Source organism: Panthera tigris, chromosome A1 (genome assembly GCF_018350195.1).
Source record: "Panthera tigris isolate Pti1 chromosome A1, P.tigris_Pti1_mat1.1, whole genome shotgun sequence".
In the NCBI taxonomy this organism is placed as follows: Eukaryota; Metazoa; Chordata; class Mammalia; order Carnivora; family Felidae; genus Panthera; species Panthera tigris.
In genome coordinates, this window is record NC_056660.1 from 142,542,468 (window position 1) to 142,564,108 (window position 21,641).

The window sequence follows — 21,641 nt, forward strand, 5'->3', positions numbered from 1 at the left end:
CTGGTTCTCGATCCACTTCTATCCATGCTGGCATTTGTTTTGAGAGGCTTCTGCACCAGAATCCACGGAGAGGTCCATCTGATCTTTGGTGCCAGATCCACACAGGTGACCCGTTCTCCCAGTTCACAGGCTTCTTCCTCAGTTGCTTCTTCACATGCTGAAGTTGGGGCAGGGAGACTTTTCAGGCACTTTCTTTGAGCTCCAACAAACTTGTTGGGGACTCTCTTAGTGGACACACCACATCATTTCTCCTCAGCAGCTGCTCCATCGTCCTGGCCCAGGGGAATTCTTCTGTAGGCAAACCTGGAAACTGAGGCATGGGTCTCCAATCCTCCATCCTGTTGGGGGGTCATTTGTTTACCCTCCAACCTCTGATCTAAGGCTGGTGTGTTGAAGGGAAGGAGCAGTGTCCAGGGCCCCTTCTTAGGGGTACTTGCTACCTTCTCATTATCTTGTTCCCTTCAATTCCACTTCCCTGTCCCATAAGAACCTCATGTGAGTGCAGAAATTCAAAAGAAGAGAAATGACTGTCATTGGGGCACCGGGGTGGCTCAGTTAAGTGTCCGACTTTGGCTTAGGTCATGATCTCGTGGTTCCTGAGTTTGAGCCCCGCGTTGGGCTCTGTGCTGACAGCTTGGAGCTCGGAACCTGGAGCCTGCTTCGGATTCTGTGTCTCCCTCTCTCTCTCTGCCCTCCCCTGCTCATGCTCTCTCTCAAAAACAAATAAACATTAAAAAAAATTTTTTTAAATAAGAAATGATTGTCATTACTGCAGTAACAACCCAATCCTGAGGGCCAGGGAATAGAAGGCATTTGTTTGCCTGAATTGGGGGGTGGGAGGAAGGGAAACGAAGCAATAAATGCCACAAAAACAGAAATTTAGAATTTCAAAATATCTTCCCATTAGATACCTCTTGAGTCTCTCTCATATTCAGTTCCTCTTCTGGCATCATTTCCAGTTTTTGTTTGCTCTTACCTGGATTGCCACAATTTAAAAAAAAAAAAAAAACAGTCATCCTGAATTCTGAATCTGGTCTTGCAGAACCTTTAATCCATTTTCCCCAGCTTTATTATCTTTTACATACAACATTGTGTAAATTTAAGGTGTGCAATGTGATGATTTGATATACGTATTTATTGTGAAATGATTACCACAATAAAGTTAACACCTCCTTCATCTCACGTAGTCTTAAATTTATTCTTGATACTGTGGCCAGAGTGATTTACTTTCTCTAAAATGTGAATCTAGTCATCATGTTACTTTCCTCATCCAAGGTTTCAGTGCCATCCACTCCCTTTAGGAGAAGTCAGAACTGCTGAGAACCCAAGACAAGGTTGTGGTCTGGAATGTGCCCACCTCATCTGCTCTGGATTCCTAGCTAAGCCACTGATGGGTCCGCCAGGGTGTTAGGCTAAATTGGTGTGTGTGGCTCTTTGTGATGTGCCCTTTCCCCTAGGCTCCTCATACATCCAAAGATCCATCCGAATCTTTGTCAAAGGGGACATGTATTCATCTTTATCTCAGCTCAAATGCCACCCCCTCAGTGACAATGCCCAACTTCTCCTGTCTATTCACCAGAAGCTATGGCTCCGTTCAGTCTTACTAGCTCATTGTACCTATCAATTAACACGTCTGCTTCCTCTGTCTTGAGGGTAAGGACTGTGAATTATCACCTTTCTGTTCCTTGTGCTTAGTACAGTGACCTGTGGCACTGTAGGTACTCACAAAAAGTTTGAATCAACAGCTAACAGGCAGCATCTTCTGCAAAGCCACCATCAAGGTGACAAAAGGCTCTTGGCATAAGAGGGAGGCATTGCCTGGAAATAACCAGTTTTTTTTTTAATAATTTTTTTTTTAATGTTTACTTATTTTTGAGAGAGACAGAGACAGGATGCCAGTGGGTTGGGCAGACGAGAGGGAGGCACAGAATCTGAAGCAGGCTCCAGGCTCTTCTGAGCTGTCGGCACAGAGCCTGACGCGGGGCTCGAACTCACAAGCTGTGAGATCATGACCTGAGCCGAAGTCAGACGCTCAACCGACTGAGCCACCCAGGAGCCCCGTGGAAATACCAGTTTAAGTATCTCTGTATTTCTCCTTTCCTTTTTAGTCCTGTCCCCTTCTTCTCTACTTTGAGGACTACAGAGCACAGCACCTTGCATTTTAAACTCCCTATACACCCCTGATGGTCCTCCAGGCACCCCAGATGGGGACACTGTGTACAAGAGCTGGTGGACCAAGTCACTAAGCAAAGGTTAGTTTCTGTTAGGTGTCCCCTCTTTTCTAAGACAGTAAGCGTGTTTAGTCATTCCACACGTTTATCGAGTGACTGCTATGTTCTAAGCACGTTGCTAGGTGTTGCTTATAGTGTAATTTAGAAATAATTTTATCAAGACCAGTTAAGTCTTTTTTTTTTTTTGAGTTTTCGTTTTTAAGAAAATTTATTCACTTAAAGTTCATTTTGACTGGTGCTATAGAAGGCATTATGGGGTAACTGAGCACTAACCAATCTTTAATACCCCTAATACTGTGCTTAATAAAGTAGCCTCCAGGTCAAGAACAAGAGGGTAGTGTGAAAAAGGAAAGAAAAAAAATGGAAATGCTTAAACTGTGATATATCCATAAAATGGAACACTCTGAAGAAGTTAAAAACCGTATGTACTTGGATGGAGCTTCCAAAGAGATTAAAAAACCCCCAGCAAATTATAGAGCAAGATGCAGTAATAGAATTTATGTGCCCCCTACCCCCCAAACAATTAGATATTTCTATAAGCACATAAATATTATATATAAAGGCATATAAATATGCTAAAAGGACATAATTTCTAGGGAAGGAATTGACAGATCAAGGGTGATTTTTGTTTTACTCTTATTAAGAATGTTACATCCGTTCTTTTTCTTTTTCTACTGTACTATTAAAAATGTTTGCAAAAAGAAAGCATATATGAATGAGTAGAATAATTAAAGTTTTTTTTCTACAAAAGGAGAAAGCAGAGACATAAATATTCAGAGACATTATACCATTGTTAAACGGAAAATGAACGATTTTTCTCATTAAGTGACAGGTTGTTAAATACCAGGAATTGATAAACTTTTGTACCTGTCGTTTTAAAAAAGGTCTGCAGTTCATAGTTTGGGCATGATGGAGTGGGATGGGTACAGGGTTAGCAGGTACAGGGTCTGTATTCTACTCCTTGGTGGCCTCTGGACTTGGCCAATCACTTAATGTTGCGGAATCTCAGGCTCTGTAAAATCTACAAAGCGGGGAGAACAGTAACATTTAGGTCATGACACTGTTGTGAAAATTTGTCGTTGACTGTTGTGAGATGGCCATGTGCCACAGATCGTGAAGTTCTATGCTTTATACTTTGAAATATACCATGGGATTTCAATGCAGAGTATACTCTAAAATAAGGGTTCTGCTAAAGGAGACCAAGATTAATCAGTAAATAGAAAAATATGAACAAAAATGGTTTAAAAGTTAGAATTTATTTCACAATGCACAAATGATTTGCAAATCTTATGGATCACTTGGAGCCATATGTGAAAAACAGTAGCTCCTCTTTTCTTCCTGGAATGTCTAACATGCTCATTTGTTGCCCAGGTAGTGCAAGCTGTGTCTACTCAAGGAATTCAAGCTAATTTTAACTTAAACCAGAAATAAAAGTCAAACACCATACCGCAGTCTGAAACCAAATACACAGAGTGTTGTTGTTGTCATTGTTTAAGATCGTGTCTACCAGAGATAATTTGTATACAGTTACTTACGAATCAGTATGAAAAAAAGAATAAAGGTCATTTAAGATAACCTAAGTATTAACTCTCTAAACTTCCCAAAGCAATGCAAACACAAAATCACCTGTTCCTAGTAATGAGTTAAGCATCCAAATAATACGTTAAACAAGATGCAGGAAATACATTTCAGCCCCTAGAACTTGACTTTGAGGAGAGGCAAGGGAGTCACAGAAAAATAAGCCAAGTTCTACTAGGAAAGTGTCTACCTCCTTTTATCTGTGGCCCTCTATCGCAACCACCTTTTGGAAACGACAGCTACATGGAAAACCAACACAGTAACAGAAAAGGTGGTGCATGACATTTAATTGAATCAATAAGTCAGTAAGAAAAGTGAAGTTATTTTCATAAACAACAAGCACTTGAGACTGGGTTTATGGAACAGTGACGTGAGGTTAGTAGACCCTATTTCTGTATTTGTTTCAGTTGCAAAGTATCAAAAAAGTCCTAATTCACACTAGGAAATGGAGTTATTTAATAACTCACCTTGAAATATAAAGATGCTCTTCAATGTAGCGAGATGGCCTTACTGTGGCCTTTGCACAAAAACAGTTAACCCGGTACTGACGTCTGCTGGATTTCCATGTTTTAACATGTTGTAAGCGACATATTTGAGTTGGTCGGTTTTTACTTTTTTTCAGTTAAAATATATTTACAAGTTAAATGTTAACAAAGGGTTTCAACACAGTTTGAATATCAATGCCTTAAGACATGAGTTGCTTTGTTTTTGTGTGAAATCTGACTTTTTGAAACTCTCCTCTAGGCTTCCATGAGTCCCTACTCTTTGTGTATCCACTCACCCCTCCTGGCCATTGCTTGTCTCTTTCCCAAGCTTTTGTGCTGCACCTGCCCCGAAGTGACTCTTCTATCTTGTGTTCTCATTTCTCACGCCCTCAGTTACCATTACGTATGCTGACAGCTCCCAAGCATCGATCTCCAGTTCATATATTTCTTCTAAGCTCCATCCAGACTCACATCTCCATCTGGCTAGTCCACTGGCACCTTAAACTCAAAACAAAATTAACTCATCATTCATCTTGCTTTGTCTTGCCTCCTTGCCTCCACCCAAACTAAGCCCCTCCACATCTTGAATTTACTCTCAGTAAATGAGGCTGGTCAACTCAAGAGATCTAGCAGTCATCCTGCATTCTTTGCTTTTCCTTGCCATCTACATTAGGCAAGAAGTCCTACTGATTCTACCTCCTAATGCCCTCTGAATCCATTCCATCTTCTCCATTTCCATTGTCACTGCCATACTGCAGCCTTTCAAGAGAATGCTGGGATTTCCCTAATTGCCTAGACTTATAGAACATATATACATGTTAAATATGTATATGTATATATATATATATACATATACACATTAAGTGTATATATATATATACACACACTTAATGTTTATTTATTTGAGAGAGAGAACACACACGAGTGGGGGAAGGGATAGAGAGGGAGAGAGAATCTCAAGCAGTCGCCAAGCTCTCAGCAGAGAGCCTGATGTGAGGCTCGATCTCACCAATGGTGAGATCATGACCTGAGCCATAATCAAGAGTTGGACGCTTAACTGAGTGAACCACCCAGGTACCCTCAGAACATATTTTTTATTACATCACTTCTTTACAAAAAAATCCTTCACTATCTCTGTATTACTTTCTGAATAAAACCCGAATCTTCCATATGACTTACAAAGACTTTACTGATCTACCCTTTGCCGCCTTCTCTACCACCATCTTGCTATATCTCCTTCCCTAACATCCTGTGTTTCAGTTCACTAACCCATTCTAATTTTCTCAATGTCTCAATGCTTTCATCTCTCTGGGCCTTTGCACATGACATACTCTGAAGTTCTCTGAAATTTTACCCCTTCTTCAACCAGCTAGCTCCTACTCCTTCTTCAAGATTCAGTCAGGAATCTTCAGTCTTTTGGGAAAGACTTCACAACTCCTCTTCTCTCTAGGATCCCTCATAATAGCGCTCTCCTTTTTGTTTTGTTTTATTTTTTAATGTTTATTTATTCTTGAGAGAGACACAGAGCATGAGTGGGGGAGGGGTAGAGACAGAGACATAATCTGAAGCAGGCTCCAGGCTCTGAGCTGTCAGCACAGACCCCGATGCGGGGCTTGAACTCACAAGCCATGAGATCATGACCTGAGCTCAAGTCGGATGCTCAACCGACTGAGCCACTCAGGCGCCCCAATAGTGCTCTCCTTTATGACAGCACTTGCATACTGTGAAGTAACTGTCTGTATCCTACACTGGATTAGGAAACTCTCTCTCTGGTCTCTATTCCAAAATGGGGCATAGGACATAGTCTGTACTCAATAAATATTCTAGGTTAGAGAGTAAAAGGCCTAAGTGAGATATCGAGGGATCACTTACAGGTCTGTTAACAAACACTGACCCCACAGCTTGATTTCCAGTGAGATGGCATTTTACTCTGAGTCTTTGAAATTAACACAACTGAAACCCAATCCTACCTCAAAGAGTTAAACGTAAAATTACCATATTGTCCAGCAATTCCATTCCTACGCATATACCCAAATAAATGAAAGCAGGGACCCAAACAATTCATAAATGAAGGTTCATTGAAGAATCATTCACAACAGCCAAAAGGTAGAAATGACCCAAGAGTCTATCAACAGATGAATGGAAACAAAATGTGGTATATCCATACAATGGGGTGAAATTCTGATATATGCCACAATATGGATAAGCCTTGAAAAGTTTATGCTAAGTCAAATAAATAAGCCAGACACAAAAAAGACAAATATCGTATGATTCCATCGGTATCACCTAAAATCTAGGCCATGAGGTACTTCTGCAGCTGATCTAATGATGTGATCAACCTGGAGCCGCCTTGACTTCTGTGCAACCAGAATTGACCACAAAGTCACCTAACTAACACTGACTGCAAAACCCACATCCTGCTGAACTAGTGTTTAGTCTTGGGGGATGAGTTTTACAGGTTTACAGCTTATTTCACTAAGGAATTTAAGAGATGAATGGTCCTCCCAAGGTCTTTATAGATAGTTATAAATAGTTCCTACTTAAATTTTATTGACTGGAACTCTGCATAACAAGCGCACTGTCCTTGGATTATCTGAAGTTTTTAAGTTAAAAAAAATTGGAACTAAAACACACTGCATAAATATGATCGGCAAAGTACCATTTGCAACCAAGTGATAGCAAGCACTGTAAACACCAACGGAGGCTGAAGGACAAAGTTCAAAAGGAGGAAATATAAAATATACAGTTAAGAAGTACCCTAGCAGATATTCTAGAAACAAGGCAGTCAAGCTAGAGGGAAAAACTGTACCAGAAACATGAACAAGATCTCCACCTTCTGACTGGCGTACTGGACGACCAGACTGATCTCTGTAGCAACCCAGCAGGTGAAATCATCTGAGCCTCTTCCCTTTCTTTCCCTCATCCCCCTCGCAAAGGAACACCCCCGCAAGGGCCCCTATACATAGAAATGAAATGTCAAACAGTTAGTACAGTGTCCGTCACATGGCACAGATTCAACAAACACTCCTTTCTGTTCCACTTCACACTGAGATTGTTGAGAAATCATTTACTTCAAGAGCACCTGCTTTCTGGCCATGTTTTATGAAACAGTCATTCCATTTAAGGTGTAACAATCAAATAAGTCCTACACACAAGTCATGTAGATAAGAACTTACTATACATGCATATATAGTAGCATAGTTATAAAACATAGATAACAAGATAAAACCCTGACTTTTGGTGGAAAAAATACTCACAAAAGACATTTTCCTGTGGTACAGAAATGGGCTTAATTTTGCATCTATTAGGTACTCATTATCATCTTAATTTGGTGTTACTAGGAGAAAGCAGAGTACTATTTCTATCCCTGGGTAGATCTGATGTGAAAAGAATTAAAAAAAATTTTTTTAATGTTTTATTTATTTTTAAGACAGAGAGAGACAGAGCATGAGTGGGGATGGGGCAGAGAGAGAGGGAGACACAGAATCTGAAGCAGGCTCCAGGCTCTGAGCTGTCAGCACAGAGCCCGATGCGGGGCTTGAACTCACAGACTGTGAGATCATGACCTGGGCCGAAGTCGGGCACTCAACCGACTGAGCCACCTGGGCGCCCCTGATGTGAAAAGAATTGGCAAAAGTTGGTCAGAATTCACAGAATGGTGAGTTCTGAATGAGAGGTGTCTTCTGTTAGGTTATAAATGCTGACAGTACAAATGACAGGATCTTCTGAAAGCCCTTAAAATTCATTAAGGCAACCCCAACTTGTTTAGTGAAAAACGACAATGTCTCTGGCTAGCCTGACCTGCCTTAGATAGATAAAGACTGAGGGCAGCACGCTCCCACTCTTTGCTGGCCCTGCTTTCTCAAAAAATATCCTCTTCTCCTCCAGATAAGCTCCTGCCACCTGCTGGAATGTGTTCTTTCATCCAAAGGATAGAAGGGACCTTAATGAGATCAGAGAATTGACCAGAAATAAACTGGGAGCTCGTGGCCTTTTCCCTATTCTAGCATAGATGCAATTTCTCTACCTGGGTCACCTGTTTTGGGTAAAAATAACTTCAAATGTTTCTTTTCTATCTAGTGAAGCAGAAATCACTAGGCAGTGCAGTGCTGATTTGAGTTTTGAGGTTTTTTTCTTGGATAAAATTGTTAGCTATTTTACTAGGTAATATATGAACAACAACAAACCATTTCTTTAATTCAATAATGATGCTTACATTTCTGTGACATGTACATATCAATTTCCCATAAAGAAAAACTGTTGTCAAAATGTAAGGTCCAATTTTAGGTTGGAAAAAATGCATTTCACAATCTAAAGTAGGGTGAATGATTCACCTGCTTCCATTCTAAAATTATCCTTTTCTAGTAGTTTAAAAAATATTCTCTCATTTGAAAATTATCTTCTCAACCAATACTTACTATAGTACAGCATCCTACTTGAGAAAAAAAAATTTTTTTAAACATGTCATTCTGAACTACTTCTTACCTGAAAGCTTCCTCAAGATTTTATATAAATTAATTTACCTTATGAATGGTAAGGAAACAGAGCTAAACATGAAGAAGACAAAAATTCAATGAAGACTATTCCAGGACTTCACGCACAGCTTATCGGGATTGGTAAAATCATTTGATACCCAATAAACGACACAATTTCTTAAAAAACAAAACACTGCCACCAAACAAGTTTTGCCTCTGGCCAGTGTCCCTTCCAGAACAGACAGAAAACCAGGTCTGCAGGGAGAGAGCAGCTGAGATGCTCACTCCACAGTTAAACACAAACATGGAAGGCCAGAGCACACATGTGAGAGAAGACATTTAATTTTAACAGGGCAGAAAAGGAGCTTTAAAAGGTGGTAGTTTAATTTCGAGTGTCCCTTTTATTTCCACTTGAAAAAAAAACCTGCAAGCTTTTCCTCTAATTGCTTCCCGGCAGTTAAATGAGAGCAAAACATGAAATCCATGAGAGGGCTGAAGCTCTTCTGTGAGGACAAGGACGGATGTAACTTCATGAACTTTTTTTAATCTGCAGAAAGAAAGGGAGAAAAGAGCGCGAGAGAAGGAGCGAGAGACAAAGAGGGAGAGAAGGAGAGAGAGGAGAAACAAAAACTAATTTTCCAGGCAGGGAGATACTCATAAAACCGTTTATGTCAAAGTTAGGATTTCACAACATAACACACTAAATGTGAAATCCAGTAGCACCTGTAGGAGTTGAGCAAATGCTGCCATCACTAAAATGCCTTTTAAAAAGTATCTGTAAAAGACTGAAGGAAAAAGAAGATAAAGTACATTCTCCAGAGAACAACAAATGTTATTTCAAAATAAAAACTGTATTTTTGTTTTTCCTTTTTTTCAGTTGTTTTTTGTACAAGAATTCATAATTATCATATAGTAACTTATACACAATGGGATCGATCTCTGCTCTCCTTTTCTGTGTCACTTCAAGTCCATGTTCAGGCTACAGTCCCCAGCATCATTTTCTGATAAATATATTACCACAGTTTGATCTAAATATAGATACATCATATAATACTTGTCTCTGGGAAAAATCAAATTTTAATATGCAAACTTTTATTTCTACAATACAGAAATGGAGAAAACTACAGTAGGCACACAACCTAATTATGACTTGTAGATGACGATTTCTAGATACTCTCCTACTGTAAATTAATACTGAAAACAGTCTTACTAAGAAGATTTTATTTATATGTGCACTTGTGTCCACCTTATCCCATATACTGTACACGTCTAAAGACAATCTGGGAATTTAAAGGTGCAGCCCTCAAGTTGTTAAATCCCTAAAAAAAGAAAAAAAATTAGGCCTTATTGGACAAGGAAAAAACTCACAAAATTTCCAATTTTAAATTTCTTATCAGTAGGAAAATATTAAAAATAATTTTCTGTATATACATATGGGTATATGTATATATTGAATTACACACATGTCTCACATATCAGTACAACTCAAGTGGAGACATTTTGGTGAGTTATTTTCCCATTAAATGACAACTATGTCAAAATTTAAAAATATCTTATTACATCATTAAAATAATTCACTTACCATTTCAATAGCTTATACTGTTTTTTTTTTTTAATTTTTAACTCTTCATAACTAAATTCCCTGATCCCTAGTGTTAAATCCCCTATTTAAATTAAAATCTGGTGCTCTTTATTACTCAGAAACTGATGGATAAAATCACATCTACTTCAAAATTCCATCAATCAAATAATTTTATTACCTGATTTATCAGAGAAATATCTCAGCTCTGAGCTTGTGTACCTAAATTATCCTCCCTATAATAAACAGGTGAGGAAAATATCCTAAAATAGATGGAGGTAACTTACATGATGTTATAGCACATATAATACATGATGATTAAGTGTCTGATATAAACTTTTCAGAGACACCTGAAAACTCACTTTAGAAACTAACTTTAGAAACAAACCATTTATTTTTCACTCTAATATAAATTAATATGTATGTATTTACATACATACACATACATATATAAAACAAAATTGTCTAGTGTTGCGTTGCTGTTTGTGAGTGAAAAAATGGTTACAAATCGATTAATTAGCTTAATTTTGTACTTAACAATTCAATTGTTTTGGGGTACAAACAAAGTCAGTGCATTCGTAGACTCCACAGAGTCAGATACTCAAGCATACACTTTAAAAAAGAACCCTCCTCAACATCACAGGCATTGTACAGCAAAGATATATGGACTCTGATGCATTCCTAACTCCATAAGCAGACTAGACAGCACTTGGCTCACTTTTAAAATAGCTTCTTCAAAGAAATATAGAAAGAAATGCATGTTTGCTAAAAGTCTTTTAAAATTACATCAAAACAACATTAAAACTTGTTCATTGAGAAGAGCCTGTTGAATTCTTGTTTTGAAATGCCTAGTTAACAGTTCAGAATATTGCCTTGTGAGGTTTGACTAGAGATGTGGTTGATGTGAAGACCCAGACAGAGTACACGGCTCCAACCCCCACAGTCCTCTGATTGGCTGTTTGATGGAAATGGATCCCCTTTAAAATTGCTATACACCTTAAAATGATCTATAATAAACAGTTCCCCAGTAACCATTATTATTTGTAAATTGAAATGCATTGATCATTCAGAAAAGATTTCTTGCAAAATATATAAATAAATGTAACTGCATATTCTGTAAATATACTTAACATTGCTAGACCAGACCGTCAATGACGGGCTGCTGTATTTCAGTACTGTGTGTCAAATTTATTAGAAATTTAAAAAGAAAAATTTCTGAGGGACTCAGCTGCCTTCGTTAGTTGGCTTTAAAATGTGTAATAAAATGGGAGACAATATCTTCTCATAAATACATGGAATCAATGTGGAAAAGTAAACTATACAGCAGACAAGATTAAAGAACACCAGAGTGTACCAGAGTGGTCACCGAGTGAAATATCTTCCAGTATAAAAAAAGGGAAGAACTCTATACACCCAGTTCTAGTTAAGTATGTTTCAATTAAAGATACAGCTCTCTCTCACTCCTGGCAAGAATTAATTGGTAATGGCACTGCTTCTTAGCAGTGCAAAAATATCCTGAGAAATTATTCAGATTACAACAGAAGACAGGGCTTTCATCACTAAGTTTTTGCACAAAACACAGCTTTAGATATCATAAATAAATTAATTTAAGAAGCAGATAACCTTCACTGTGTTGAACACAAAAAGGGGATGTGACCCAGACATTGTTAATTCTCCCATTGGCTAATATCAGAAAAAAAAGATTGCATTAAGTGTCTATTTATAACTTTCTAGTTAACTATGGCCAATAATATACATGGAGGTAATTTGTAGTTCAAGTTTTCATCTCTTTTTTTTTCCCCAACTAGCTACAAGCTGAATTCTAAAATTTACACTGAAATATACAATTCCAATTTTCAAAAGATCATCCTCCTGGAGGAGGAATGATATTCAATTTTTTTGTGCGATCTTGATGCAGAGCCCAAACAGTCCTATGAAGAGAGACAGTGTATTTTTTAATCAATTGGCACTGAAATTTAACTTTTCTTAGCTGCATTCTAGTAGCTTGGCCAAGTTATCTCGTAACTCTGTTAGTTCAAATATTTTTCCATCAAGAATTTCTAAGAGTGTCTTCAGGTTATTGCGAAAAGCTTCTTGTTCATTCTGACTTTTCTCCAGACGTTGCTCTAAGTCAGACAGCTGTCCCTCCAGGTCTTTGTTCCGAATTTCTACTTCCTTTAGAAACAAAAGTGTGATATATATACACAGGTCAGTTCATGACTTAGAAAGCAATATAACTTTTGTTATTACTAATATTCTGGTAGTTAATGCACTTGGACGGATGAGTTTCTGAATCTCAAGGTAGTACCATTTAAAGAGATTTTTAGAATTTTGCCATCTGAGAAATCCATGCATTTTATGGACAGGCTTGTTCATGAATCCATCCATTAACCCGACAAAAACTTGCTGATTGCTTATTTTGTGCTAGGCAACCCTTCAGGCACTTCAAATACTTAGATAGGATTAAAGACCCATTTTGTGGATTAGCTACATCTCATGTCAATTTCTGCCTGCCTATTCTTCTTATTGCACAATTGCAAACACACTCAGGTGAAAGCAAACAGAGAAAAAGACAAATTTTTTTCTCCTCATTGGCAATTCCTGAGAAAGATTGTGGGAAGACAACAACTTCCTAAAATGTGGTGTTAGGAACCTCTGAGCATGTTCATTATTCTTTGTTTTGCCTATCAAATGGATTGAGGTGGCAGAGCAAACAGCTCAAGGGCTAAAAACTATAGTCAAGACGTGTAATAAGTATACATATGAGAGAATTAGAAAGCTGACATTCCAATATACTGCAAATCATGGAAAGAAGAGAAAACAACAAAAGGGAAGTAAAGGTACATGACAAATTTTTTTTAAAAAACAGAATGAAGTCCAGCATACTTAAAAATTAGAAGTTATTACCGCTCTAAAAATGTTCCCGAGCATAACAAATATAATAAGTGACTCTAAAAAATAAAAGGATATAGTGAGCTAGAGACTTAAATTTGGTTAAAAATTCTAAATGAGAAAAACGGCAGAAAACAGACTATTACACTTTAAATAAGCTATTCAGATAAGCAATTCATAGAAAGTTATATATTCTTTCTGGAAAGCTCATTTTTTTTTTTTTTTTTAAAGTAGGTTCCACACCCAGCATGGTGTCCAACACAGGACTTCAATTCACAACCCAGAGATCAAGAGTTGGAAAGCTTAACTGACTAAGCCACCTAGGCGCCCCAGGAAACCTCACTTTTTAAATTTTCAAATGTTATTTATTTTTGAGAAAGAGAACACAAGCAGGGGAGAGGCAGAGAGAGAGAGAGAGAGAGAGAGAGAAAGAGGGGGAGGGAGAGAAAGACACAGAATCCAAAGCAGGCTCCAGTCTGTGAGCTGTCAGCACAGAGCAGGGCTTGAATCCATGGACTGTGAGATCGTGACCTGAGCCAAAGTCGAACACTTAACCAAGTGAGCCACCCAGGCGCCCCTTAAATTTTTTTAAAGTTTATTTATTTTTGAGAGACAGAGACAGAGCATAAGCAGGAGAGGGATAGAGAGAGGGAGATACAGAATCTGAAGCAAGCTCCAGGCTCTGAGCTGTCAGCACAGAGCCCAACACAGGGCTCGATTCCACAAACTATGGGATCACTACCTGAGCTGAAGTCTGACGCTTAACCAACTGAGCCACCCAGGCGCCCCCAGGAAAGCTCACTTTTACATCTGAGAGGAATTAAGTGATTGACACAAATTATATTTACATATATAAATTATATGGAACAAAGACAAAATTTTGGTGTTAATAATACAATATGAATCAGCCCGAGAAAACATTATGTTTCAAGTGTTAAAGCATCATTTAAATGTAAATCTCTAAAAAAATTACAGCAAGTCTAAAGGGTGGTGGAACATTTTTTTTTTTAATTTTTGAAAGAATCTGGTAAATGTTAAATGAAAAAAACAATACCAAGCAGCAGAGTGCAAATAGACAAAAATTGGTAGGCATGAGGACAAGCACTGGAAATTACTGTACATAATAGGAAATGGTTACAGTTGTTAGGATTATGGGTATTTTTACTTTTTATATTTACTTCTCTTTTTTTTTTTTTAATTTTTTTAATGTTTTTATTTATTTTTTTGAGACACAGAGAGACAGAGCATGAGCAGGGGAGGGGCAGAGAGAGAGGGAGACACAGAATCTGAAGCAGGCTCCAGGCTCTGAGCTATCAGCACAGAGCCTGACGTGGGGCTCGAACTCATGGAGTGTGAGATCATGACCTGAGCCGAAGTCGGACGCTCAACGAACTGAGCCACCCAGGCACCCCTATATTTACTTCTCTTACAATACCTGTAAAACTTCAACTTTTGAGAAAAATAACTGGGAATTTGGCTTGAATACACAGAAGAAGGTAATCCTGATCTAGGATTCTGAACATAAATGTTCACTTGCTCTGACAGAAATAACTAAGAGAAAGGCCTAAGCAAGAGTCACAGAGGAGCTGCAAGAACCTGGGAAAATATAATAAAGTAATACAGCAGCTCAAATGAGTTATAAATGAAGAATTTAAGAAATCCCAATCTAATATTAAAGCATTTACTGATGAGCGGCACCTGGGTGGCTCAGTTGGTTAAGCGTCCGACTTTGGCTCAGGTCATGATCTCACGGTTTGTGGTTGGAGCCCGACGTTGGGCTCTGTGCCGACAGCTCAGAGCCTGAGTCTGCTTCAGATTCTGTGTCTCCCTGTCTCTCTGCCCCTCCCCTGCTCATGCTCTGTCTCTCTCTCAAAAATAAACAAACATTAAAAAAAAGTTAAAAAAAAAAAAAAGCATTTACTGTTAGATATTTCCCAGTATGTTTCTAATCTTTTTCCTTTGAATAATCCACAAAGAGAAGATAAGTAAACTGAGAGCAGGATCTGAAACCAATAAAATACTTATAAATTCATAGGCACATTCATGGAGGCTCCAAACTATGAGGGAGAAAAAAGAGCCTGGGATCAAATGTAAAAATTCCACTCATGATTGCACAGTATGCTCTCTTGCTTGCTTAAACAATAAGCTTAAGAGTAGAATGTTTCCAACTATAAAAATAGACCAAATGTCATTCACTAGAAAACACCCACTTCACCAGGCACCACCCATTATGCCCTCTAAAGCCTTCCTTAAAATGAAAGCCTTCTTTGTTCTCCTTGCCAATCAATGAAACATCCAAACATTTTCAATGGAAGCATGCAAAACACCAAATTTCCTCAGCTATTAAAATTGCATTGTTCTCTCTAGACAGAGTTTCATACTCTCAACCATTTCTCTGATTGGAGGAATGTTAGCAGGCAGGTAACAAAAGGGATCCAATACAGTGCTGACAGTGCTGGTCTATTCTGAAGCAGAGAATATAATCCTAGAGCAAGAATGGCCAACGCTGTGCACATGGGCCAACACAAGGCAATTTGAGCCCTGGTTTGTGGGCACTTCCCAGTAGTCCACCTTATGTCCATGTTTTCCAAGCCTCTTCTTGCCGTTTATTCTCACTCCTAACTTATTCTTCTACTTATAACCACTTGTGTGCTACTAATTTCCTCTTCTCCTTCCCTGACAGGTAACCATGTGCCAGGGGCATCCAGACCTGGTTCAGTCCTGATAAAGCAATGGAGGCCCTTCGAATGTTTTAAAGGGCAATAATTCAAAGTATAAAGGGGTTTCTGGGTGGCTCAGATGGTTAAGCATCTGGTCCTTGATTTCAGCTCAGGTTATGATCTCATGGTTGGTGAGTTCGAACCCCATGTTGGGTTCGGTGCTGACAGTGTAGAGCCTGCTTGAGGTTCTCTCTCTCCCTCTTTCTCTCTCCCTTAGCAATAAATAAATATAAAAAAAAAAAAGTACAAAATCTTAATGGGTAGAAGGTCACTCTCTGTGTTAGATATAGAGCCTAAACACTAGAGTGATTAAAAAAATTTTTTACAGAGGCTCCTGGGTGACACAGTCGGTTAGGCATCTGACTTGCATCTCAGGTCATGAAGAAATAGAACAATACAAACTTCAATTTCCAGCAAAGACATTTCCCAAGCTTTCTCTCTTACCTGTCTCCCAAAAAGTGAGTGGTTTTTAACAAAGAATTTGTAAACTACCCCAAACTGCCACTCAGTCCACCAAATACAAAGATGTGACATATCTTCATCTACAGAAACTATAGTAAGATGAAAACAGAAAATGAAACTCTAGACACTTCACTGAATGAAAATACAAGTCCCCACAAAAAACCAACTATGAAGCACAAGAAAACAGAAGACTCCACTCGAAATTAAATATCATCAAACAGCGCACCTGGCTGGCTCAGTCAGAAGAGCATGGGACTCTTGGGCACAAAGGTAGCTCAGTCAGTTAAGTGTCCAACTCTTGATTTCGGCTCAGGTCATGATCTCATGGTTTGTGAGTTTGAGGCCCAAGTTGGGCGTTGGGCTCTGCGCCAATAGTGTTGAGCCTCTTTGGGATTCTCTCTCCCTCTTCCTGGCTTGTGCTTGTTCTCTCCCTCTCTCTCAAAATAAGTAAATAAACTTGAAAAAATATTTTTTTTTAAAAAAGGGAAAGAGCATGGGATTCTTGATCTTAGGGTCATGGGTTTGAGCTTCATGTTGGGTGTAGACATTACACCCAAAATAAACTTTAAATACTGTCAAGCATTCAAAATAGAGCCTGAGTCAGATATTAAACACGAAAAACAGAAATGGGCCAAAAAATCAAAAAAAAAAAAAATGAGGAGTGATTAAAGCTTGATAGAAACAGAAGAAAAAGGCAAAATCACATCAGAAATAAAGACTGAATTATAAAATAAAAAATACATTTGCAAAAAAAATACAGTTTATTCAATTATTATTTTTCAACATTCAAGGGAACGTGGGGTGGCTGGGTGGTTCAAGTCAGTTAAGTGTCCGACCTCAGCTCAGGTCATGATCTCACAGTTCATGAGCTCAAGCTCCAACACTGGGATTTCCACTGTCAGCTTGGAGCCTGGAGCCTGCTTCATATCCTCTCTTTCCCTCTCTCTCTGTCTGTGCCCTGCCCGTATTCTCTCTCTCTCTCTCTCTCTCAAATAAACATTTATATAAAAAAAAAATCAGAGAGAAAGTGGTTGAAACAGAAGACAAAAAAATCCAATCCAGTTACATATCACTGGAGCTCCTGAAGAAGAAAACACTCCAATAAGACAAAGTTAATATTTAAAACTTTTACACAAGAAAACTTCCTGGAAATAAAGGCAGACCTGAATCTACAAATTAAAAGGGCCCACCAGAATGCAAATTGGTGCAGCCGCTCTGGAAAGCAGTGTGGAGGTTCCTCAGAAAATTAAAAATAGACCTACCCTATGACCCAGCAATAGCACTGCTAGGAATTTACCCAAGGGATACAGGAGTACTGATGCATAGGGGCACTTGTACCCCAATGTTTATAGCAGCACTCTCAACAATAGCCAAATTATGGAAAGAGCCTAAATGTCCATCAACTGATGAATGAATAAAGAAATTGTGGTTTATATACACAATGGAATACTACGTGGCAATGAGAAAGAATGAAATATGGCCTTTTGTAGCAACGTGGATGGAACTGGAGAGTGTGATGCTAAGTGAAATAAGCCATACAGAGAAAGACAGATACCATATGTTTTCACTCTTATGTGGATCCTTAGAAACTTAACAGAAACCCATGGGGGAGGGGAAGAAAAAAAAAAAGAGGTTAGAGTGGGAGAGAACCAAAGCATAAGAGACTCTTAAAAAATGAGAACAAACTGAGGGTTGATGGGGGGTGGGAGGGAGGGGAGGGTGGGTGATGGGTATTGAGGAGGGCACAGTTTGTGAGTTCAAGCCCCGCACTGGGCTCTGTGCAAACAGCTCAGAGCCTGGAGCCTGCTTTAGATTCTGTGTCTCCTCTTTCTGACCCTTCCTTACTCGCACTTTATCTCTATCTCTATCTCTCTCTCCCTCTCTCTCTCTCTCTCAAAAATAAACAAACATTAAAAAACATTTTTTTTTAGGGATGCCTGGGTGGCTCAGTTGGTTAAGCATCTGACTTTGGCTCAGGTCATGATCTCACAGTTTGTGAATTTGAGCCCCACGTCAGGCTCTGTGCTGACAGCTTGGAGTCTGGAGCCTCCTTCAGATTCTGTGTCTCCCTCTCTTTCTGCCGTTCCCCTGCTCATACTCTGTCTCTCTCAAAAGCAAATAAACATTAAAAAAAGGTTTTTTTTAATTTAACGAAATGGACATACCATTGCTTAACTTAATCAAGAAGAAAAGGATAATGAACAACTATATAAAATAAGAGTTCTTGCTGAATATATGAAAGCTAGATGGAAAACTTAAACAGTCCAATAGCTACAGAAGACAGAATAATCCAGGAACTACACAAAAAATGCACCAGGCCCCGATGGTGTCAAAGGAGAGTTTTATTAAATGCTCAAAGATCCGATAGTTGCAATATGACATCCATGACGCCATAGCACAGAAAATGAAGAAAGTGTATGAAGTATAACTGAAGTATAACTTTAAAAAAATTTTCTTTAACATTTTTTTTAATGTTTATTTATTTTTGAGAGAAGGAGAGACAGAGTGCAAGCTGGGGAGGGACAGAGAGAGAGAGGGAGACACAGAATCCGAAGCAGGTTCCAGGCTCCGAGCTGTCTGCACAGAGCCTGACGCGGGGCTCAAACTCACGAACTGTGAGATTATGACCTGAGCCGAAGTCAGGACACTCAACCAACTGAGCCACCCAGGCATCCCCCCAAAAAATTGTTTTTTAAGGGGCACCTGGGTGGCTCAGTCGGTTGAGCATCTGAACATGGGATTGTGACCTGAGCTGAAATCAAGAATCAGATGCTCAACCGAGCCACCCAGGTACTCCTGAAGTATAACTTTGTATAAAGTATAACCTTGATACCTAAATCTTATAAATACAGCTTCCCCACAAAGGAAGAAAATTACAGACCAATATTACAAATGAGTATCATGTAAAAATTATAAATAATAAAAGATGAAAATCTAAAACCACATTAAGAGAATAATATATCATAGATAACGGTAATTCCAGTAATGCAAGGGTGGTTTGGTATTAGAAAATCTATTAATAAAACAAAACATATTAATAGATCTAGGGAGGGAATTATGGCTACCTCCAAAGATACTTAAAAAAAGCCATTAACAAAATTTTTGGTAAAAACAGCCAAGAAAACAGGAATGAAAGACAGTCTCATAATATGATAAAATATATTTTAGTGTTAAATCCAGCATTTTATTAATGGAAAAATAATAGAGGCATTTTCACTAAGATAAGGGACAAAAATAAGCCCATAAACTCCACTACTGTTTGACACTATACCATTGTTTTGTTTTTAATGGTTATTTATTTATTTTGAGAGAGAGAGCACATGTACAAGCATGTGAATGGGGAAGGGGCAGAGAGAATCGTAACCAGGCTCTGTGCTGACAGCACAGACATGGGGCTCAATCTCATGACCCTGAGATCATGACCCCAGCCCATATCAAGAGTTGGACACTCAATCGACTGAATCTCAGAGGTGCCCCTTTACTACTGTTTTTAAGGTGTAATTCGACAAGAAAAATCAACAGAGGCATAAGAATTGGAGAAATAAATAAAATTATCTCTGTTTGCAAATTATGTGTTATCGTACCAAAACAATCTTACTGAATCAATGCAATAAATGACAAAACAAGCTCAAACAATAAAATAGTCAGGTAGCAGCATATAAAATAAGCATACAGAATTCAACATATACACACAATAATCAAATACAATGATAGAAAAAATCCCATTTGAAACAAAAAAAGACAAAACATGGATAAACAAGAAATATGCAAAAACACACAAAAACCTTAAAACACTCCTAAATAAATTTTAAGCAATCCCAATAAAAGTTTTTTTATAGAGCTACATTTTTAGTTGACACAAAAACTGGTATTGAAGTTAATACTGAAGTTCATATGATAAAATAAATACGTAAGAATATTTAGAAAAGCAATGAAGAAGAAACGCTGTGAAGATTAACTGGCCTTCCCAGACATTAAAGCTTCTACAATTAATGCAGTGTGGTACTGACACATGAATAGAGTGACCAATGGGGTGGAACAGGAAGTCCAGCAATAGATCAAAATACACATAGAAATCAAGTATCTCTAATCTCTGGAAAAAAGAATGATGTTTTAAATAAATGGTAATGAGATAACTGGACAGGCATTTAGAAAAAGATGGAATTGGATACCCATCTCATACCATACACAAAAAAATAAACCCCAAGTACTCGAAGATCTAAAGGTAAAAAATGAAACCTTGTAAGTACTAGAGGGAAATATGCATAAATTCCTATATCATCTGAGTTTAGAAGAGTTATCTAACTCTATTATTCACAAGCCACAAGCAAGTAAAGAAAGGAAGAAATCTGACTACTACATAAAGCAACACTACCTTGGAAAAAGTAAAAAGAACAACAAACTGGGAGAAAATATTTGTAACATGTAATCAGATATATAAAGAACTCCTGAATACAAAGAACTCTTGAAAAAGGACCAAAAATCCTATCGAGAAAAGGCAAAAGACATGAACACCCAATCCACACATGTACAAAAAGATACTGAAAAGATCTTTAAGCTTATGAAGGAAGTTCATGTGACTCATAATAATACGAGATACACAAGAGATACCATTTTTCACCTATCACACAATTAAGAAGTATGACAACACATTTTGTTGGTGAGGCTATGGAGACACATGCACTCATGCTGGTGGTATGAGTGAGCACTGCCACAATTCATTATGGAGGGAAACTGGACAATATTTAACAAAACTACTTATGTGTTTATCTTCTCACTAAGAAATCTTGCTTCTAAGAATCTTTCCTGTGGGTGGCTCAGTCAGAAGACCATGAGATTCTTTTTTGTTTTTTTAGTGTTTACTTATTTTTGAGGGGGGGGGGGAGACAGAGAGAGAGAGAGAGAGAGAGAGAGAGAGTGAGTGAGTGTGCGCGTGGGGGAGGGGCAGAGAGAGAGAGAGAGAGAGAGACAGACACAGGATCCAAAGCAGGCTCCAGGCTCTGAGCTGTCAGCACAGAGCCTGATGTAGGACTCGAACTCACAAACCACAGGATCATGACCTGAGATGAAGTTGGACACTTAACTGACTGAGCCACTCAGGTGCCCAACCATGAGACTCTTGATCTTGGGGTCATAATGAGCTCAAGCCCCATGTTGAGTGTACAGATTACTAAAAAAAAAAAACAAAAAAAAAAAAAACCAAAAAAAAAAACCCCAAA

The 21,641-nt window shown here is 38.4% G+C and overlaps 1 protein-coding gene across 1 annotated transcript in view; it reads right to left on the reverse strand.

Annotated features, from left to right (window-relative positions):
* Positions 1-10,156: 10,156 nt before the first annotated feature.
* HOMER1 (homer scaffold protein 1) overlaps positions 10,157-21,641 on the reverse strand; it is a 134,939-nt gene continuing 123,454 nt past the window's right edge. The window contains exon 9 of the mRNA XM_015536535.2: positions 10,157-12,523. Within this exon, the coding sequence (XP_015392021.1) occupies positions 12,335-12,523 (189 nt within the window). The 3' untranslated portion in view covers positions 10,157-12,334. The remainder of the gene's footprint in view (positions 12,524-21,641) is intronic.